General features: G+C 39.4%; 1 protein-coding gene across 1 annotated transcript in view; it reads right to left on the reverse strand.

The window, feature by feature from the left end:
• Positions 1–1,629: 1,629 nt before the first annotated feature.
• The window catches only part of UMAD1 (UBAP1-MVB12-associated (UMA) domain containing 1), a 227,128-nt gene continuing 204,629 nt past the window's right edge, over positions 1,630–24,128 (reverse strand). The window contains exon 4 of the mRNA XM_046021326.1: positions 1,630–3,547. Within this exon, the coding sequence (XP_045877282.1) occupies positions 3,290–3,547 (258 nt within the window). The 3' untranslated portion in view covers positions 1,630–3,289. The remainder of the gene's footprint in view (positions 3,548–24,128) is intronic.

The raw sequence follows: 24,128 nt of genomic DNA on the forward strand, positions 1-24,128 counted from the left end.
CTGATTCACTTATTTCACTTAGCGTAATACCCTCGAGTTCCATCCACGTCGTCGCAAATGGCAAGATTTCGTGTGGGTTTTTTGATGGCTGCGTGGTACTCCATTGTACATATATACACCATATCCTCTTTATCCATTCCTCTGTTGATGGACATCTAGGTTCTTTCCATAGTTTGGTTATTGTGGACATTGCTGCTATAAACATTCGGGTGCACGTGCCCCTCTGGATCACTACATTTTATCTTTAGGGTAAATACCCAGTAGTGCGATTGCTGGGTCATAGCGTAGTTCTATTTTCAACTTTTTGAGGAACCTCCATACTGTCTTCCAGAGTGGCTGCACCAGCTTGCATTCCCACCAACAGTGTAGAAAGGTTCCCATTTCTCCGCATCCTCACCAACATCTGTAGTTTCCTGACTTGTTAATTTTAGCCATTTTGACTGGTGTGAGGTGGTAGCTTACTGTGGTTTTGATTTGTATTTCTCTGTAGGGAATTCTTAACTAAGGAATTGCAGAGAGTCTACCAACATATTTTAGAGATTTTTTTTTTATAGTTAGGTATTTACTATGGAAAAAAATAATGGGGCAGGAGAGACCAATAATAAACGTAGGTTGCTATTTTTTATATGCCTCTTTAATATGTTCAGTTAATATGCATTTTGCATTTTGTTAGACTAGTGTGCATATGTGGTAAGTAATGAGAATTACAGCAGCTCCCTTTCTCAGAACACCTATGGTATGTCAATCTTTATGCTGCCAGGCATCTGACAAACACCATCTAAAACTTAACACAGCTCTGCAAGGTGCATACTGTTACTATTTAACAAGTGTGGGAACTAAAAACACCAAGGAAGTTAGAGAACTGAGCAAAGTCCCACAGCTTGCGAGTGAGTACGCCATTATGAAGTCTGGCTGCCTCAAATGCCCGAACTCTTTCCATCCGAGCATACAGCTTTGTTATATTTTTATAATTATGAACACTATTCAATTCAGTGTTTATCACTAAACCAGGTGAGTTAGGTCATTGAACCTCTCTAGGCTTCAAGTTTATCTTGGGTAAATGAAGTTGGCTGGCTGATTTCTAATGTTCCTTCCAGTTTTAAAATAGTAACATTGATTTATGTACAGGATTAAGAAAACTAAAATGTTTTTGTTAAAAGTTCATGAACAGGGGCACCTGGGTGGCTCAGTGCGTGAAAGCCTCTACCTTCAGCTCAGGTCATGATCCCAGGGCTCTGTGATTGAGCCCCACATCGGGCTCTCTGCTTAGCGGGAAGCCTGCTTCCTCCTCTCTCTCTCTCTCTGCCTGCCTACTTGTGATTTCTGTCAAATAAATAAATAAAATCTTAAAAAAAAAAGTTCATAAACAGTAGCCCTTACTAAATTTTGTGATGATGGGGATCTTTCTAGAGCTAGATATTCATGTGATTTCTTCCAAATCCCTTCAGTCCTATTGAACCAGGACTAGTGATCTTAACTATTTTCAATGTTATTCCCTAAAGTTAACATATAAGTGGAAATTTCATATTTTTGTGATCTTGCACCAACTATATACTTAAATATTTGCCTCACAAAGAATTAATAACTTGCATTCAAATATGAAGGTAAAGAACACTTTTTTTCTGGATCTGAAAATAATCAAAATATTGGTTTATTTTAACTCACATTTATTTAAATATAACAATTACTTTAGGCAAATGAAAATATAAGCATGTTTATAACATGGTAGACAAAATATAAATGAAATGTATTTTAGACAGTTTAACAAATATATTAGACAAATTGATGACATAACATTTAGCTTCAAGGTACATTAACATGGGTATTAAGAAGGATGTTTTCACAAAAACTGCTATAAAATGTTCACATTTGTGTTAGTAATAGGTCACATTTCCTAGACTGATGTTTTATGAAAACTGTAAAGATTTAATATAATCATTCACTTCATGTGGTACCATTATTTGTAAATGAAGCATATTTTTGTAATAATATGGCATTTTTGTCAAGACAATGCTACATTTATTAAACATTCACAACACATTAAAACTTGAATGATTCACATACCTTTATGCACAGTGTTTAGTTTTGCTATGGCACTCTATCTTTGTGAAAAATATACTTACAGTTAGGCACAGAATCAATAAACTGTATTGCTCCTGATCAAAACAAATGTGATTTAAATTTTCCATGGCACGGAAAATACTCTATCACAATTTGCTTCTTCCCTTTACCATTTACTGACCAATGGCAGTTCTTTACTGCTTTAGTTGGAATAAATAATGGATAGCCAAGAACTAAAAGTCATAGTTAGGTGTTTTGCCTATACTCTAATTGGAAATGAGTCGATTTCAGCTTTTCTAGCAGCAAAACATTTCCATCTGTATTGTGGCCAACAAATTTCTAAATAAGGGTGTTATCAGCAATAATATGTATCATCATGAGATGTTTTTCTTTAGGAAGCAGAGAGGTTGAAAGGAAACGTGGATCTCTTCATAAACTGGGAACATATGTGGGAAGGGGAGCAAATGCCAACTGAAGCAGAAAGAGGGGAAGTTCTTTGGAAAGCCAGTGAGGGCAAGCGCTCCAGAGTAGCAGCGAGGCAGAAAACAAAGGCAGGCACACGGGAACCATTCAAGGGGGAAAGGGCTACGGTGGGTTTGGGGCAACTGAAATGTATCACAGGTATCACTCCAAACAAGCAGCATCCAGAGCAGGGACAGCATTCGTGGATCAGCACACGACCGCTGCTTTTCAGGAAAGGTTTTACATTTCCCCCTCGGTGTCTAAATAGGAACTCAAGAAATTAAGCTAACTAGCAACATTTCTTTTTTTCCTGAATTCATTCATAAACATTGTGGAAGAAGAAAGGGAATAATATCAGTTCAAGCTTCCTCCAAATCAGAGAAGATAAATCACATGCATTCTAAGCACAGACTTTGGAGTTGTGGTAACTAAGAAAAGTGCCACAGCTCTTTCTCACAGTTCTCCTAAGATAAACTTGAGGTGTTCTGTCTTGAGAGACCGGTGGAAGGAATCTGCTCCTTTCATAAACCCTTGATAGCCTAATTTTTATGTTTATTATCTGGTGGAAAGGAAGCAGAACTTAAGTCCCAACTTCTATACAAATATACTTTATTCTAAAAAACAGCGTAATGAATATAATGTTTGCTTTATGATCCTTGCTTTTCTGAGGACCTTTAAGCAGGGAAATGGCAAAGAATATCAAACAGGTAAAAGAAAACAGGCAAACTTTTGTTTAAAGCTGTTATGGTGCAAACAGACATAAAGATTACAAATCACAGAGCACTGAATTTTCAAGACTGAAATCGTACCAGAACCGTGATAAATTTTCGCTGACGTCATAGGAGAGTAAGTGGTCTGGAAGGTCACTGATGGTGCCCTGCACGGCCAGCACGTGGGGGGCCAAGGTGAAGGGTACATCGTTCAGCAGTTCGGCCATTAATGAGTTGTTTTCCAAAGTCTGGCCTGCCTTATTTTCCATCTCGGGGCCTGCTACTGTCACACTGGATGAGTTTTCTTTGCCAGTCTAAAAATACATATATATTTAAGTCATTTAATAACTCGTGGACTTTGAGGTTTAGTTATGGTAAACATGGCGTTAATATAGCAAAATGATTAAGAAATGTGGAATATAGAAATATTCCCGCATTAGAATGCTGCATCTATCTAAATGTCTAGTAGGCTTTGAAATGAATCTTAAACCCTACTCTTACTCACACTGACCACGCATGGCCCCCCTTGAATACAGATTGGCATTCTTGCTATTTCCCTAGCCCAGATAACATCTACAGAGTCTGGCTCACAAATCTGATGGATGCTTTCAAGCTCTACAGCATGCCCAGCTTCCCTGCAAAATCTTGTATCAAAACAGTCCAAAGTGACCTTGCCCGCTTCAGAGAATATGGGGCAGAATGCCTAGGATGTTATTGGGCATTTCCTGTTTGTATCCTTGCTGTTTCATATGCATATATCTTACCCCCAACTAGACTCCAGGGTACTTGAGGGCAAGAAATCTATTTGACATTTCTTTGTATTCTCCACCCAGCATGACTTACCTCACATAGTTTGTACGTATGCATGTATATCCTCCACCTTGTATGCCCTAAAACATAGTCGAACATTGACCTCCAATGTGAACCTAAGTACTGACTGATTGCCTGCTTTCGCTGGAACTACCATGTTACATTGCCCAAGGTATTCAAATAAGAACTGATCTATCTTGTTCAATTTTTTTTAAGACTGGTATACCTTGCATGTAGTACTTCACCAAAAGATGTGCACGGCGGGGGCGGGGGGGGGGGTGTTCATAGCACTCTATGTAAGCCCCAAACTGGATGGAAATGACCTAAGTAGCCACCACAGGAGAATGGATACATTTACAAAAATGAGGACCAATGACCTGCTGCTCCAAAGAGCTGAAACCTATCTCAAACCGGTTAGGCAAACCTTGACTCCCACACCCCCCCAACCCGGTCTCATGCAGAATAAAACCGTGGAATCTTTACAGGGGCCCACAGGGCCCTTCCTGATCTGGCCCCGGGGTATCCCGGGCTAGTCCATCCTGGCTCTCTCCTCCCTAGTCCCACAGCCTCCTGCTATTGTTTGTGCACACCAAGCCCCCTTCGGCTTGGGCCTTTTCTTTCCAGTCCCTGCCCAGGGGCTCCTTCTCTCACACCCTTCTCAATGAAGCCCTTTTTTTTTTTTTCTTTTAATATTTTATTTATTTGACAGAGAGAAACCACAAGTAGGCAGAGGCAGGCAGAGAGAGAGGAGGAGCAGAGAGCCCAATGTGGGGCTCGATCCCAGAACCCTGGGATCATGACCTGAGCTGAAGGCAGAGGCTTTAACCCACTGAGCCACCCAGGCGCCCCCCAATGAAGCCCTTCTTGACCATCTTATTTAAACTGTGTCCCTGGCCCTCACCTCCCGCACTCCTGAACTCTGTCTCCCGAGCCTGCCTTTTCCTCTCCATAGCCCTTAGGACCTTGTTCTATGGTATATAAGTTATTGTGATACCACCTCTTGGAAGCTTAAGGAGTTTCACTTCCCATGTTCAAAGCTGTATCCCCAGTGCCCAGATCAGTGCCCAGTGTTCAATAACTCTGTTGCTGAATGGATGAAAGCAGACACGATTTTTGCCTGCATGGGGCTCATAATTTTAAGTGCTGATAAATTCCTTCTAAGTCTAGAGGAGAATGGTTTTCTGTGTAAGAACAGCAATTTTGTAGAACTTGTTACTGAAATGGAAAATGCATACAGAATAGGGTACATCATAAGAGCACAGCCTGCTAAATTTTAACCAACCGAACAGCTGTAAGCAACCAGCACTCGGATCAAGAAATAGAAGTGACCAGCTCTCCCAGAGGCCCACCAGGTGCTCTTTCATTCCCAAGCAGCTCCTTGTCCCTCGGTCACCATCCTGGTTTCTAATAGTCTGTGCTGTTATTTTGTATTTTAAGTGAAGTCATAATACAGTATGAACTCTTTTCTGGCTTCTTTCACTTAACATTTTATGTATGAGATTCATCCATGTTGTTGATGTAAGCTTTAAAAAATTTTTGAAGAACATATTGTTGTAGAGGAGATAAATTCTTACTGCCGTCACAAGAATTTATTTGGTTGCTGTGTTGACTATAGACGGTGGAGGGTACTGTGCCCAGGGAAGGAGGCCGGAAGACCAGCTGGGAATGAGAAATGACTGTGGGTTAGGTGGTGATACTAAAGGTGAGACAGAATGGTTGGATTATGGATCGACCAAGGAGAAAGCCAGCAGGATTTGCTGATGGTATGGATGTGGGGTGCGAGAGCAAGAGCAGAGTCGAGGATGAAGCCAAAGTCATTGGCTTGAGCAATAAGGATGGAGTCTCCATTCTCCATTTACAGGGATGGGAAAAGCGTGTCGGTGAGAAGTGCATGTGGCAGGAAGATGAGATGTTTTGGATGTTCCAAGTGCCTTATAGACATCCAAGTGGAGCTGTTAGTAAGTAGGGGGATCTCATAGGAGTCTGGAGCTGGGGGACATCTCGAGGAGAAAGTCTGCTTGGTGCTGTGTTTAAAAGATGATGGGAGGTGGGGCACCTGGGTGGCTTGTTCAGTTGGGCTTCCGACTCCGTTTGGGCTCAGCTCATGATCTCAGAGTCATGGGATTGAGTCCCGTGTCAGGCTCCACACTGAGTGGGGAGTCTGCTTCTCTCCCTCTGCCCCTCACCCTGCTTGCACATGTACTCCCTCTAAAATAAGTAAATTTTTTTTAAAAAATGAGGGGAGGAAGGCAAGTGAAGACAAATATGAGAACAGACAACGTTTCTAGACATGGTGATACAGATGGGAAAAAGATATATGGGCCAGTGGCTGCAAAGCGCTGTGGGGTCAAGAGAGGTTTCTCTAGATTTTTCTTTTGCTGCATGAGTAGAGAGAAATGACAGCTGTTATTATGCTAATGAGAAGCCCTAGAAAGGAAAACTCCATGGAGATTCTGTAGGAGAGGAACTGCTCTCTTCACAAGGCATCCCCAGCACCTAGAACAGAGGCCTTCAAGAAAGAGTTGTTTAGTAAATGACTTTGAAGTAACCAAACACATCCCTAGCAAGAGTTATCTTAACTTCATGTGAAAATAAAACACCAGAGAACTTTCTTAGGACTGCAGCTAGAACAATGTAATCACACCCTGCTATGACAAAGCTTATTAGAAACATCCGTATGTGTAGTGAACAGAACTTGCCTCCTGAAACCTGAGTGAGACTTAAATACTAAGGATCCCTGGGTCAGATGAGAGCACAGGTATCAGTGAGCAATGATGCCACCATTCCAGCCTCTTTGGAGGCTATCACCTACCTATCGCTGCTTTCCTCAAGATGACCTACGCGCTGAGGCTTTGTTTACCTTGGAGCGGCACAATAGTGTTTACAGGACAGATTCTGGAGCCACACTGCTTAGGTGCAAACCTGAGGCCTCCTGCTTTTTGTCTTGGACAAGTTATTTAACTCCCCCATATCTCAGTTTTCTTGGCTGCATAATGAGATCAATAATAGTACCTATTTCACAGGCTTGCTATGAGGATTAACGGAACGGTGTTCATAAGTAAGTAGACTAATGCTTAACACATGTTAAAGTGAGTGACTAAATTACAGTTTTAGGAATGGCCAATGGCACTTGGCTTTATGTAAAGTTTAGGATTCATCCATCTCTCTCTCTCTCTTCTTTTTTAAGATTCTATTTATTTATTTGAGAGAGATGAGAAAGTATATAAGTGGGGAGGAGGGGCAGGGGAAGAGAGAGAATCCCAAGCAGACTCTGTGCTGAGTGTACAGCTTGATGCAGGGCTCCATGTGGGGCTCGATCTCATGACCCTGAGATCATGATCCAAGCTGAAATTGAGAGTCAGATGCCTAACTGAGCCACTCAGGTGCCCCTCTTTTGTTTCTGATATTCATTGATGGTTCAAATCATCTTCCCTTATCCTTTTTTCTATCTTGCCTTCTCTCTTGATCTCATGCACAAATGTTCCCTAGATCTATCCATTAGTAGCATCCCCTGCTTGAACTTTCTTCTCTTTCTTGTGTACAGAATGTTCTCCAATATCATTTGCCAAATCATCGCCTTTCTTAAACAAAAGCATTCTTGAAATCTCACCTTCCCCACTAACAAGGAGGTGGTTACCCGTACTGCTTTGCTTTTGAAACCCCCAACTTCTAAGGTTTAACTCTATGGCCGACTGCCTCTTGGATAATAAAGGAGTAGAGAAACATGTGGTTCCTTGTTCAAGTTCTCCTATAAAACTGCTGTATTACTTCACTTCTCTAGTGTGTGAAATGAGTGATGAGGGATGGAAAAAAAATCATGAGAAGGAAAAGGAGGACCAGAGCAATGGCATATACTGGGCCCTTCCTTTGTGCCAGTCTCTGTCTGAGCTATTTAAATGTTCTCACTCATTTAAGTCCTATGGCAGCTTTGTGGGGTGTGTACCAGTAGTATCAGTCCCACGTTAAAAATAAGAGGGCATGGAAGCATACAAAGGTGAAGGAAGTTGTCCCAGGTTACATGGTTAGTCTGTAGTAACACCGAGAATCCCACCTGGTGACCTTTAGTGCTCCACATTTGAAGACCCCACACACCACAGCTTTGGACAGACTGGGCAACTGAAAGAACAAAGCCCTGAATATTTAGGGGACGGTATTACAAAACAGGACAGGTGCCAACGTAGCGTATCTTGGCTTACTTTTGAAGGAAAAAAGACTCTACTCTCTTTTACCATTAACAAGAAGGGACCGAAAAAAAATCATTAAGGTGAGAGATCTTAGACTGAAGGACAGAAAAGCAACTGTAATTTATGAAATATTTATCCCCAGAAATGAATCTACCAATAGTCTGGATAAACCACAGGGAAACACCGGGGTCAGTGAAACAAGATGGTCTCTAAGTTGACCATGGTGGAAATGGAGAGGTAGAAGGTACACAGGCATGCGCTACAGTATTCTTTCTACCTTTGTTTTGAACACTGTCCAAAATAAAAAGTTTCCAAAAATTAACTTAAAAATACCATGGGCAAAGTGTTTCACCAAACTTCTCCTAGAAGGCTCTGAATTTCAGCTGTGCTGGGCGTATTACTCCAACATCTATCTCTTAACAGTTGGCCCGAGTGCAACATCCCCGTCTCCAAGGAGGCTGCCTGCCCTCTTGGCAGCAGGGTGAGCGCCATGATGCAGCTGCCGCTGGCATGCTGAGAGCTGGAAGGGGGGAAATTCTAAGGCAAAACAAGAGTAAGTCACAAAGAACATGTGAGTCAAAATTCAAGGACCCCACACCCGCTACTCTGATCACGCAGCCGAGCTTGGCAGCCTGTGGAAGCAGAGGTGGGGGCTGAGGGCCGAAACAGGTGCACGAGTTCCCCGGCAAAAAGCAGCCCTCTCTCTTACACACACAGTCTTTCAATTTTTTTCATTTGCATAATAAAATGGGTCTTTAAAGAGAAGAATGAGTATGTTAACCACAATGGAGCACAAAGAAAAGAATCAATTAACCTTACGGTTAATAGCCAAATTTTAAAAAATTACTTCAAATATTACGTTCATAAAGCATATTTGTTATTTTTGTGATTAATCCTGTTGACAGAAGGGCTGCTACGACAATGTTCTTGAGTGTAAGTTCCTTCGTATAATCTAGCTTTAATACTTCTTTTTCAAAGTAATGTTTGTCCTTACATGGTTTAAATAGCAGTATGCCATGTCAGATTTTTTTTTTTTTTTTTAGTCTGGGAGAGAAGATAAATTTCCAGCAAAGTGTACAGTTAATCACCTATTTTTATGTTTGTATAAAGATTATTTCTTGTTCATCAGTTAACCTTTTTAAAAAATGGGCTGGCTAAGTTTATCTTGTATTCCTCACATTCTATGATCTTTGTTTCAAATAATTCAAAAAGGCTTATAGACACTATTCCTCTCTTTCTTGCAGAGGGGCTGCAAAGATTCATGAGGTTCAATCTGCAAAATCTTCTCAGAGCTTCAGAAGAAAACACAGTCCAAGAATACAAGGCACATAACACTTTTCAGTGAAGGCTTAGAAAAATGAAGTCACTTCCCTGGAGCAACAGAAGGTTAGTGGCATCCTGCGAACCTCACTCCTGGGTATTTGAAAGCAAGGAAATGCAGGTTTGAGAACAGACTACATTTTTCCTGGCACAGAAGTCCCCCAAACCACCATGAAATCTATTAAGGGGTGCCAATTTTGCAAACCCGCTAACAATTTGGAGCCTTCATCTCCTAGCCCTACCCGACTAAAATATGAATATTTTATTAATATGAACATCACCTCTATTTGGCCTCTTTTTAAACCTCCTGCTTTTTAAGGCAACCCATGCCTCAGATAAGCAGAGATAAAATAGTGTCCAATAAAAGCAAAATATTGAAGCATTAAAATTTAGAAACCAACCTTAACCAAAACAGTCACAGAACCTATTAGAAGAATATGAAACCAGGTATAAAACACACATCTAACATATTCAATTTACATGCAAAGAAGGTAGCTATAGGCTAAAGCATATTTCTAGGAAACGAGTTATAGTAAGAAGAGGTAATGTCAAGCTCTGGCTGTCTATGCCTTTAAATTCTAACATCTATAAATAAAAGACATGTTCCTTTGAACAATAGCCCGAACAGGCAACACTGTCACTTTATCTCCCCAGATAACTATCCATTCTATTCTGGCTTCAGCTGGTATCTGCTTGCATTACATCAGCGTCTTGATGGGGGTGGTTTGGGGGGCAAATCTGAGTCAGAAGCGTCAGGGGACAAGAGGTTAGAAGGTGAGAGAAGCAATAGCACAGTTAAGGGCAGTACTCAGGCTCCTTATTTATTTTTTCTAAAAGGCCAGTTGCTAATAAATGTCTGGCTAGCTGATAAAAGCCAGGGGACTGGTCTCTTATACCTATACATGTCCTAAAAAGTAGTCCCCTTTCCCTAGGAAGAAATTTGCTGCTTTTGTTTGCTGCTTTTCTGCAAGTCCTCCATACCCAGAACGTAACACCTGCACAACACAAGCGCTCACTTGTGGCACTTGAATGGGGTCCCCTTATTTCTGAGATTTTCTAGGCACCCCAGACTTGATTTTTACATCGAGGGGTTAGGCCAAAGAAACAAACAAAAGCCCAGAACACCTGACCACTGATACAGATAAATTAGGCACGAAAGAAGGTTGAATTCACTGCCAGCCTGTTTCCCATATGGCCTGGCCTCCCAGTTTGAGGATGCCATATTCTGGGGTAGCAAACTAAGAGGCCAGGTTAGAAAGCAGATATTTTCTTTGTTCCCTTTCCTTTCTGATTTCTGACGTCATTTCAATTTACAACTTGGCTCATGATTTTTTCAGCATTTGTTCCCTTTTCTTCCCTAGCCCCTCACCCCCAGTATTTCCACCTGCTTATGCTTCCTGCATCTTCCATCTTTCTTTAAAAAACAAACAAATAAACCCCCAACTCCTCCTGACTTCCTCTTTTCAGAACTCCAGCTGAACCTATGCAAGTGAAGAGGGGGAAGTAAGCAGGCTGGCACTGGCTTCTGTAATCTGTTCCATGCATTCTTGGAAAAGTGGCTTCACTGAAGCCAGAAAATATTCTGTACAGCCAACTGGGGTAGTGGGGGAGGGAGCAGTGGAAAGAGGAAAGAGAAGCATTTTAGGAAAGGAACCAGCAAGCAACAGCATGTTCAGCATGGGATCCTGTTTAATACTGGTCTGGGAAATAAAAAAGGCTATTCCAGTGATTTTTAAAAAATATTTTTAAAAAGTTAGTTTATAGAAGTTCATCATCTCTGACCTTAAGCTATCCAGGCATCTCGTATTTTCCTATAGGCCTTCCCCCTCATTCTTGCCAGCACACATTTCACCCCTCTCTCCACTCCTCTCGCCCTACATCACCTTGCTGCCAGCCGGTGGGCTAGCATCCCACTCTACAGAGGAAACAGGAATCGTCAGGTGAGGATTTCTTCTACTTAACCGTGCCCAAAAAACTTCTCTGTATCTCTACCACTCCATGCTTCCCTCCCGCCACCACAGGCAAGTTGCTCTCTTCCCACCCAAATCAAACCCCTCCCCAGCGCTCCACATCCATCCCGTCGTCCCTACACTTCAAGGACGTGGCTTCGTCCGTTAGGAGGTAGCTCCCAATTGCTGATCTTTTATAAAGTCAATTCACCATTTACAGGGAATTCAGCTGAGGTCTTTCGCACCCACTGGCATCTTACCCACTGAACGCCCACATTATCTCTCTCCTTTATTTCACAGCCAGGCTGAGACAATTGTTGACACTCGCTGTCTGTTTCACTCCTCACCCACTGCAATCTGCTTTCTCTCTCTGCCCCTGTGCTGACACTGCTTTTGTCCAAGGTTACTTAGAATCACACTGTGCTTAACTGAGAAGACGTTCTGAAGTGCTAACCTTATATGACTTCTTTGTAGCACTTAAGACTGGTCACCCTGAGTTTTTATTTTCTGGCTTCTGTGCCACTTAGTGGTGCCTCTATCTGTCTGGCTGATTATTCTTTTGTCTATTTCTGAAATGATAGTCTCCAGGTCTCATTTCTGTTCCTTTTTTCTTCCTCGTCTCAACACAATTCCTTGGCGGGGCTTATCCATATCCATGGTTCCTACTGCCCCATCCCTCTACTCCCTGAAAGTAGGTAAGTATGTGGATGCACACATGTGTGTACACACACGCATGTCCACACCAATCTCGAACCTAGACTTACACTTAGGGCTCCTGACCCACATGTTCAAATCCTATTATACCTCTTCTTTTGGAATACTGAGCTCAACATGTTCTGAACCTGATGAGTTTTGCCCAGCTCTATCCCAACCCAATGCTCTTCTAATATTTTTTGTATAATAACTGCCAAACACAGATGCCTAAATTATCTTTGACGTCTCTCTCCCTGGATGCTTCCCCCATCCAGTAAATGACTGAGTCCTACTGATTTCGAGGTCTTTAATGTCTCCCCAAGTCCCATCATTTCTCATCAATCCCACCGTCTCTTCTCTTAATGCAAGCCACCATAGCCTGTGTCATGAATGCTGCATGCGGCCTTACTACACCACATTATACTTACTACACTTACTACATTACATTCTCCCTCTCACTGGTCCTATCGAACACACATGCTCTTCCTTGCTTAATGCTTCTCAACGCCTTTGGACAGAAGAACAAACTCCATATCATAGCACATAAAGTATGATCTGGCCTTGCTTACCTGTCTGATTTCTTATATTACCATTCCCTAACGTCTTCATCCATACCAAGCTATTTACTATCATCATTTATGCCATCACGCCAAGCTCTCCCTTAAGCTCTGAGCTTTAGCTCATTGGATTACTTCTGCCTTAGTGAGGACATTGGTCTTTCTCTCTTCTTCTTCTCCCTTCATCTTGCCTTTTCAACTAGCCCTTCAGGATGCACACCAGGACTCTTTCAGAAAGATCTTCCCAAGTAACTCCTCAAACCTGGGCCCAGTGCTTGCCCGTGTATTCCTACAACAGCTTGTGCATCTCTTTCTCTCACCGCACAAATCATACTAGACTAGAATTCTCTGTCACTCTCATAAAACCATGGTCTGCTCAAAGCCAGGGACGATAGCTTTCATTTCCATTCCCCTGGCAATCGGAGCAATGCCACTCATAATAGGTGATCGATACATGTTTACTAAATGACTAAATAATTTCAGTTTCTTCATGAACTTCATATTCAGATTTATTCAGAATAAGCCAGGAATTATGTTAAGCTGCATTTCCACATCTTTTTTCTCTAACAAGATTTTGCTCACTGTATTATCTCCCACATGATGAACGATGGAAGGTATTAATTCAGATAGAACTTAAAACTAGTTTACTTTCCTTATGAATGAGATGCCTTGTTCTTTATTTCTTTCTTTCTTTATTTTTTAAAGATTTATTTATTTGACAGATAGAGATTACAAGTAGGCAGAGAGGCAGGCAGAGAGAGAGGAGGAAGCAGGCTCCCTGTGGAGCAGAGAGTCCGATGCGGGGCTCGATCCCAGCACCCTGGGATCATGACCTGAGCTGAAGGCAGAGGCTTTAACCCGCTGAGCCACCCAGGTGCCCCGAGATGCCTTGTTCTTGACTTGCCAAATGAACAACTTCACAAATGTGCCTCCCAACAGAAGTTCAGTAAGTTTCTGCTACAATGTAGGTGAGACTGTGGCAACTATTTTTATCGTAGACCCACCTTTCACTGAGAGAGAGAGGAAGAAGCTAACCTTATTAACTACCAATTGTGCCCAATCAACTGTCTTAGGCCACTCTGGCTGCTCTAACAAAATATTATAGATTGGGTGGCTTACAAACAACAAAATCTATTTCTCACAGTTCTGAAGGCTGGAAATTCCAAGATCAAGGTGTTGGCAGATTCGGTGTCTGGTGAGGGCCTGCTTCCTGGTTCGTAGACTGCCCTCTTTCTCCTAAAACATCACATGGCAGAAGAGTCCAGGGCTTTCTCTGGGACCGCTTTTCTAAGGGCACGAATCTCATTCATGAGGGCTCTACCCTCATGACCTAATCACCTCCCCAAAGCCCCACCTCCTGATACCCTCACCTTGGGGATTAGGTTTCAACATATGAATTTTGGGGGGAGACATTCAATCTAGAGCATCAACCTGCCTTACAGCTCTTCTCTCCCAGGAACTAGTTTTTCTGGTTTAGTCTGAAGGGGCTGCAGTGGAGCCTATGCCTGAGGGCGGGGGTGTGGGGAACAGGACCAGCAACAGGGCGGCAGGACTAGCTAAGCACCAAGGGGAGGGAAAGCCTCAGAGACGAGATCTGAGTAGGAGAGGGGATGGCTGGGTACATTCCACTTATTTAATTTCCATTCATCTCTGTTAAAGAGAAAACCTCTTTCTTTTCTGGTTTCCGTAAAGAGGGATTTCTCTCTAGGCGCCTTGGCTGTCTGCCATACCCCCCAATCTTCCCCCAAGGGAGTAGACTGAGCTACCCACTTGGTGGACGACGGCCATAGGTCCATGTTTCTAGATGAGGGACACTAAACCATCTAAGGTCCTGAGGCCTGGAGAAATTCTCTTTCTTTGCTCTCTACTTGGACCAGAGGAGACAAGTTATCTGAATTAAGAGTGTCCATTGTGCTGACTTCAACTTTCCCCACAGATCTGCACATGGGTTACTGGGAGTGCAGAAGTCCATTTCCCCTACTACATGAAGCTGCCTCCTTCAGCCTAGGCTGTATTAGTCAAAAGGGGGACATTTGTTTTTCTGCCTGCTGGCTCTTAGCAGGATGCAGATGAGGAAAAGGAGTGCCCTTTATTGGGACATTATGACTCCACCAATTTCTACTTCCCACACATCTCCATTTATACCAAAATGAGAGGCATATTAACCACACCAAACAAACAAAAACAGAGTCGTGCAGATGTTAAATGATCTTGGAATTAAAACTGAAACTAATGGTTTTTAAAACTTAAATATACTATAATACTCTATGAAACAACTTACTGGTATGATTTTATCAATTTCATAATTCAGTTAAATCTGTGGGATAAGAAAAGTTTTAATTAGAATCTTGGGAAAATGATGTTTGTTTAGTGCTTTCTACAGTTTTTGAAGTAGTTTCCCACACTTTGTTTCATTTGAGCCTCACAACCTGTTAAATTTGATAGGGAAGACACCGTTTCAATTCTCATCTTCTGAGGCTCAAAGTTTAATGACTATTTAAGGTCACGTCACTACTAATTGGCAGAGATGTGTACTGTGGGTCACCTGATGTACAACCCAGTGCTCCCTCCCTCAATGTAACGACCGTCGTCACGGGAAGTTGTTTGTTTGTTTTGTGGACTTAGCAATTTCTCTATGGACAAGTGTCATCTGGAGTAGAGAATGAAGGTCCAAAAGTATAGACTGTTGGTGGGAATGCAAGCTGGTGCAACCACTCTGGAAAACAGCATGGAGGTTCCTCAAAATGTTGAAAATAGAACTACCCTATGACCCAGCAATTGCACTACTGGGTATTTACCCTAAAGATACAAACATAGTGATCCGAAGGGGCACGTGTACCCGAATGTTTATAGCAGCAATGTCTACAATAGCCAGACTATGGAAAGAACCTAGATGTCCATCAACAGATGAATGGATCAAGAAGATGTGGTATATATACACAATGGAATACTATGCAGCCATCAAAAGAAATGAAATCTTGCCATTTGCGACGACGTGGATGGAACTAGAGCGTATCATGCTTAGTGAAATAAGTCAATCGGAGAAAGACAACTATCATATGATCTCCCTGATATGAGGACATGGAGAAGCAACATGGGGGGGGTAGGGGGATAGGAGAAGAATAAATGAAACAAGATGGGATTGGGAGGGAGACAAACCATAAATGACTCTTAATCTCACAAAACAAACTGGGGGTTGCTGGGGGGAGGTGGGATTGGGAGAGGGGGTGCGGGCTATGGACATTGGGGAGGGGAGGCGAACCATAAGAGACTATGGACTCTGAAAAACAACCTGAGGGTTTTGAAGGGTCAGGGGTGGGAGGTTGGGGGAACAGGTGGTGGGTGATGGGGAGGGCACGTTTTGCATGGAGCACTGGGTGTTGTGCAAAAAGAATGAATACTGTTACGCTGAAAAAAAAATAAATAAATAAAAAGGGAAAAAATAAATAAAATCTTAAAAAAAAAAAAAAAAAAAAAACCTTTGGCTGAATTAAATAAACCAGAAAAAAAAAAAAAAAAAAAAAAAAAGTATAGATTGTGCCACTATAGAAATAGAGTTCAAGGTTCCGTGCAACTAAGCATCTTGTTACTTAATTAAATATAGTAAACTGGATGCAATATGTAACAGCTTAAAAACTATAGCACTTGATCACAGCCGCCACTACACAATAGCTTAGGCTTCTGTACATGAATTCTTTAAGCTTATTATGTATACCACAGATCTGAAGAATTTGACATCCCTTATTAGTCACACTGGATTTTACTTAACTTCCCATTGATATAGCTTTAGTTATTTTAAATATCTATTCAATTCCTTTAGAATGAAATGCAACACGATCCTGTTTCTTCCAGATAATTTCAAAGGAAAATAATGAAAAATGATCTTGTACATCTCAATATTAATTGAAATATTAATTTCACTCAAATGAAGGATTTTCATTTTGTAAAACAATAAAGCACTTCAACCGTCTGCATAGACAATAAGAAAGGAAATGGAATACTCTTTATTTTTAGAGATGGTAAGAAAATAGAAACATTTGATTATTCTTTTTATATAATTAGATAAAAAGACCTAACGTATATGATATTGACTGAATGGGAACAAATAGCATACTATAGTAGTAGGAAACACAAAAAGAAAGTAAGTCTAAAGATATTAAGTAATAGCTACATGCTGGGGTTTTTTTGGGCATGTGCTTTAATGGAATGAACATTTAACAAATTCATAACCTAAGTATAATACGTATTTTTCGCAACAAACATTTAGATATTATAAATAATAAAAATGCAATTATGTCACGTTAAGATTGTTTGAAGACAGAAAGCTAATCTGTTCTGCTGCTCTTAATTTGCACTGAAAAGTTTGTATTTTGTCAGTTTACATTATTATGTGAAGACACATATATATACTTTTTAGTATGTACATAGAATTGCCATGTCCATAGCCAGAATTCAAAGACAATTATCAGTAGGATCTCATGGTCACCTTGTATATAAATATCCTTTTAGTCTCAGGACACACAAAAAAATGTTAAGAAATGGGAAAATACTGGATAGGAAAAGCCTTATTTTCTTTGTAATTTGAATATGATGTGTGGAATAGGCCACACACTTGAAAATACTATAGGAGTGAATACACAACTGTACATTATCACACAGAGATGGAAATGAAGGGGAATGCATCATACCAAATGGAGTACAGAAATTACTAAGGTAGACTAATCGAATTCCACTCAGATTACCCACCCTTGCTGCACCCAAGGCAGCACTCCGCTAGAAAAACGATGTTTGGCAAACTAAAATGGTGAGTAGAGAGCTGTGTCACTTGACCTTGGCTCTCATGCACAAAAAGGGTTGTATTTCAAAATAGATGTGGATGGAAAAAGTAATACAGCTGTGTATTCTCCACCCCAGTGTGAGAATGAAGGGGCTACTCAGAATGGTAAGAGGCAGATCCCTTGAAGGTATATACTCAGAGCCCAAAGGAGAGTGCTATTATTTTATGGCTAACTCAGGATAATATTTTTTTATTGTGGTAAAATATACACTGTAAGATTTATCATCTTAACCATTTTTAAGTGTATAATTCAGTGCATGAAGTACATTCACAGTGTTGTGCAGATACTTCCACTGTCTATCTGTAGAACTTTTCTATCATCCCAAGCAGAGACTCTGTACTGATTAAACAACTCTCCATTCCTCCCTTCCCCTGCCCCTGGTAACCTCTGTCTATTACACTTTCTATCAGTTTGCCTATCTAGGTACCTCACAGAAATAGAACCACACAATGTTTATCCTGTCACTACAGGATAAACATTGTGTGGTTCTAGTTCTATGAGGTAAATAAATGGCTTATTTGACTTCGCATGTTTTTGGAGACCGTGGATGTTGTATCATGTATCAGAATTTCACTCCTTTCTGAAGCTAAATATATACCATATATTGTTTATCCATTCAGCTGTTAATAGACATTTGGGTTGTTTCTACCTTTTGGCTATTTTTAGTATTTTTAAACAAGAGTACAAGTTAGTATTTTTAAACTAGAATACACTCAACAAGTAGGAAATCAGAAATAATTCTAAAAGGAGTCAGTGAATATAGGAATACAGAGTATTTATATACATAGAGAAAAATTAGCAAGAACCGGAAGTGAGGGGAAACATAAAATATGTTTCCTGCTTATTTTGAATTGTGATTTTTAAAGGTATATTAAGTTTGTATGTACCTTTTTATAATACACACTTTGCTTAGCTTTAAAAATCATAATTAAAGTAAGCCTTGCCAACTTAAATATTTTATGGATTAAAATTTGAGTGTAATTGATGGTATTTCAATCCTGTTTGAAGCAGCACCATAATCTCTAAGACCTTCCACCCACTCTGGAACTCTGTGCTGTAATTCTTTTTGTGTGTTATTTTAAGGGTATAAGATGTCATTACCTGCTTTTGGGGGAAGCCTACCCAACAAAATACAGAATGAATAATGCTAAGAATCAATTAAAACTGAGAAGCCACAATCATGTCCAAATTTACAGGTAAATTTAAAATTCTCTATCTTAATTTTTAAATTTAAAGTTAAAATATTAAAAAATTTTTAATGCCTCAGCAAAGTAAAAAAAGGAAAATATACACTGTGCTTGGAAAGTGCTTTGGAAAAAACAATAGAATAATTGCTTAGTATAGATATTCAATTCTTAGGAACATCCTTTTTCAGGATTCTTAAGTTTTTAGGGAGAAAGAAGTTAATTATCAGAATATATACTGTTACTTGTACTTTAAGTTGAAAATTAATCTGCAAGACTTAGAGCACCAGAGCCAAGTCCCAGTGACTATAGTCTCCATCTAAACCATGTGACCTTACACCAGTCATTTGAGCTTTCTGTGTTTCAATTAATTCCCCTGAAAATATGAAATAGTTGGGCCAGGTGATCCAGCTATAAAGTACCATAATTCCAAGTAGACTTACACCCCAAATCTTCTGCATAGTAAAAATTCTTATAGAAACAGCATTTAAATTAATATATATAACTTTAGAAACAAAATATCAACTGATAATTATATATCTTGAGAAGAAACATATAACTCAGGCAATACTCCATAAAAGGACTTCTGTCATGGAAGAAGACCTAACTTATGCTGCTCTTCATCATGATAAAAAACAAACACTTTGGATTAAAAAAGATTTTATATATAGAGAGACATATATATATGTATATATAAATTTAAATAAATAATATAAATAATATATAAAAATAAATTATATATATATATGTCTTTCTCTCTATATATGTAGATGCCAATCTTCTATCAAGTTATGGCCTAGAAAACCACTGTTATAATTATTAAGAACTTAGAATGTATTTTCTCAGGCCAGTGGGTCCACAATAGAGATAAAAGCCTATGTATTTGCAGTAAATTCATGTAAGGAAATTATTAATGTTAAAAATCAGAATAACAACAAGGCAGATTAAACATTTTTAAATTATTTTGATTGTCAGTGCTAAAAAAAAGAAACCAAATAGAGTCGTAGGACCTGAACCTCGGTAGAGAATCTACAAGGTACTCTGGAGTACTTTTCAAGACTGTTGGCCTAGGTGCACTGTTAGGTATTTTCATTAGAAATATATCTAGGAAGTCTGGAGAGTTGTAGTCAAGATTTTTTAATTTTAATCCCATAAGTAGCAAGGTGACAAAGCAGTAAAATCTGGTAAAAAGAAAGAAATTGAGAGAGATGCATGTGTAGAACAAAAAAGGAATTCACTGGAGGTGGAAATGACTGGTTATCAGAAGTCAGAGTGTAAACATAATTAACCTGCTGATAGAAATGGAAGATGGGATAGCAGAAGGAAGAGCCTCACCCAGTTCCCTTTTGGCCAACCAGTGACTTCACTATAGGTCACTGTGGTGTGCATGATGGCTGAACTAGGAACAGAAAGGCCTCATGGAAGGAAGCAGCCGCAGCAGTTAACTCTCTGGGACCCAGCCATTTACATGGTGTTCTGAGCACTAGTTTTCAAAAGTCTGATATTTCCAGGCAGTTGATTTTCAGAACCCAGTACAGATCTTCTTTTGGCCTTCTAGAAATGATTGCTATTGCTTTTTTTTTTTTTTTTTAAGATTTTATTTATTTACCTGACAAACAGAGATCACAAGTAGGCAGAGAGGGGAGGGAGCAGTCTCCCTGCTGGCAGAGAGCCCCCGATGCGATGAGGGACCCTGAGATCATGACCTGAGCAGAAAGCAGAGGTTTTAACCCACTGAGCCACCCAGGCGCCCCTGATTGCTATTGCTTTAACTGCCAAAGTGGTTTAAAAACCAATGCCTATAATTTCCTAAAGTGTTCTTAAATGTATGGAAGTTACACCCAGAGTCCGAGAGCTTCTATTTTCTCTCCCATGCCTATTTTGTAGGTGAGTCGATGATGGGAATTCATTAAAGAAACTAATTTATGGTCTACCTGTGAGAATGGAAGTAAGGATAAAGATGATGAGCTTTAATATATACTAATTAGTAAATTATGTTAGTATTACTAATTCTAATTTTATCGACTTTATTTTGAGTCAGTCTTAAGTTTGTAACAGTGTACTTATGCCTATTGCCACAGACATCGGCTAACTGGTAAATGGGCATTTACTTGGCAGTTACTGCTCGAAGCTCTTTACCTGTGTTCTCTCATTTAATTTTTATGACGTACATACCAGTTTCACCTCCATTTAACACACAAGGAACACTGAAACCCAAAGAATTGAGTCTAACTCTGGAACTGTACTCTGATTCATTGTTCTATGCTGCCCCGAACACCTGACAATCTGCGTAAACTTCGCTTCATACCTTGTAAATGCACTGTTTCTAAAGATTTCAAATTTTTTCAAAAGGATTTTCTCCTTCGGAAAGGGTTATAGAAGTCTTCTACTAATCCTACTTTCCTTTTCTCTCAAAACAAAGAAAAGTGCATGTAATGTGGAAGGTAACTTTTTTTTTTTAAACAAAAACTAAAGACAAGGGGGAAAACATTGCACGTTGTCATTTTTATATCCACCTGGATATGCTAATTCTATGTGGATTATAGACATCCTGAAATTACAGGCTATTTACACATTTTTGACCCCTAAAAAGCAGTGTTGTGATGCCTGAATAATATATTTGTAAAGTAACATTTTTACCTTAACCAAATATATTCTAGTTAAATTTAAGAAAGTAAAGTGACAACATAATGATGACACTTCCTGAGACAAGCCCTCTGGGGCTCACTGTCTAGTGATGAGAATGGACTGGATTCAACTGCCCACATCCCCTAGCCTCTGGCACTTGCTAAGCAATGGCAAGAAGGCACCAGGTGCCTGGACCGGGGCTGCAATCTGTTCTCAGGAAACAGAGAAGATATTTTGCCTTTAAAAGGCTCAAACACATGATCTGGGTCAACTTAACACGCTTCTTGAACCAACTATGTTAGGAGATTATATCACAGACAAGAAAAGAGAATGAGAACATTTCCGGGCCTCAATATAGTTGCACATTTCTGGGTGGACCCTTAAATGTAGAAAAAAAGGGGAAGTACATCATCACTATTTATGCCCAGAGGAGCACAAATGAAAGTGGTGCTTTCATGCTCAAAGCCTACAGTTAATTTTTAAAAGGCCCTGTGTTGTTTTTTACTTCCTATTTGTTTAATTGCTTTGAACTAAAACCTAAACAAAAATTGATTAAAGTGATGCATTTCAAAATATAAATTTCATGCTGGTTGCTTGAAAAAGCTATAAAAAATATCTGGATCACCAACTACAAAAAGTAAAGCAAATCACAAGTTTGAAAACAATTTAAAATTCTGAGCAGGTAATCACTGAGAGGAAAACAAAAATACTTTCACTCGCATAAAAATTTACTCATTTTTTATGCTGTTCCTTCAGTTTCCTTTCTTATAGCCCCCCAAATTAGTTTTTTTTTTTTTGAAAAGAGACCTATACAGACAATATATGTATAATACTATGCCTTTTTCATAGCATGAACTTTGTATTGGCCACTAGTATGGTTTACATGAATTTAGGGAAAATTGATCAACGTAATACCACATCAATTGAATAACAAAACTATATGATCATCTTGGGCCAGAAAAATTTTTTTTAAAAAATCGAGTATATTTTCTTTTTTAAATTTTTATTATTTATTTATTTATTTATTTGACAGAGAGAGAGAGAGAGATCACAAGTAGACAGAGAGGCAGGCAGAGAGCCCGAAGCAGGACTCGATCCCAGGACCCTGAGATCTGACCTGAGCCGAAGGCAGCGGCTTAACCCACTGAGCCACCCAGGCGCCCCTCGAGTATACTTTCATGGTAAAAACACTCACCCAACTGGGAATGGAAGGGAACTTTCTCAACCTGATTGAAGGACATTTTCAGAAAATCCAAGCAAACATATTTCACAATGAAAGACCATATGCTTTCCCCCTAAGATTAGGAATAAGACAAAGATATCCACTTTTGCCACTTCTGTTGAACATATTAGATGTTCTAGCCAGAGCAATTAGGCAATGAATCGATGATAGATTTTTAAAATAAATAATAGGTAGTTTTATTTCTTTCTAATCTGGATGCTATCTCTATATGTAAATGACATGAACCTGCATGTAGAAAAAATCTAAAAAAATCCATTAAAATACTATTAGAACTCATAAGTTCAGCAAGGTTGAAGGATACAAGATCAATATATTTGTATTTCTATACATGTGCAATACATAATCTAAAAATGAAATTAACAGTTCATTTACAGTAGCATCAAACAGTAAAATATTTAGAAATAAATTTAAAACTTATACTCTGAAAACTACAAAACACTGTTGACATTTAAAAAAAATCTAAATGGAAAAAAACTCCATGTTCATGAATCAGAATATGACATTATTAAGATGGCAGTATCCTAAAAATTCATATATAGAATCAATGTAATTCCTATCAGAGTCCCAGCTGATTTCTTTGTAGAAATTGATAAGCTGGTTCTAAAATTCATATGGAATTCCCAAATACCCAGAACTGCCAAATAATCTTTAAAATTAAAGAACAACGTTGGAGGGCTTACATTTTCTGATTTCAAAACTTACAAAGCAACAGTAACTAAGATATGTGGTAATGGCATAAGGACAGACATATATCAATGGAATAGAATTAAAAGTCCAGAAATAACATATGTGTCTATGATGAACTACTTTTATAGGTGCCTAACTTTTATTTTTTTATTTAAGTATAATTGACACACAATGTTATATTAATTTCAGGTATACAACGTATTGATTCACCAATTCTCGAAATTATTCCACGCTCACCACAACAAGTATAGTCATCATCTGTCACATCTTTACTATTATAATATTATTGACTATATTCCCTGTGTTGTACTTTTCATCTCTATGACTTTATTTTATAACTGGAAATTTGCATCTCTTAATCTCTACTTGCCCAGCCCCCTCTTCACCTCCCCTCAGGCAACCACCAGTGTGTTTTCTGTACATAAGAGTCTGTTTTTGACCAAAGGGAAAGGGAGAGAGAGAGGGACAGAGAGAAACCAAGAGACTTATAACTACAGAAAACAAACTGATGGTTACCAGAGGAAGAGGGTGGAGTGGGGGGATGGGTGCAACAGGGTGATGGGGATTAAGAAGCGCACTTGTCATGATGAGCACAGGGTGATGTATGGAATTGTTGAATCACTAGCTCGTATACCTGAAACTACTGTAACACTATATGGTAACTAACTAGAATTAAAGTAAAAACTAAATCAACAACAAAAAAAGAATTCTTAGTAATGTGATAAAGATACTTTAAATATGAAAATCAGTTCAAGACGAAAGGAAGTATTTTTTTTTTAATTTTTTAAAATTGACATATAAT

This window comes from Meles meles, chromosome 10, assembly GCF_922984935.1.
Source record: "Meles meles chromosome 10, mMelMel3.1 paternal haplotype, whole genome shotgun sequence".
NCBI classification, from domain to species: Eukaryota; Metazoa; Chordata; class Mammalia; order Carnivora; family Mustelidae; genus Meles; species Meles meles.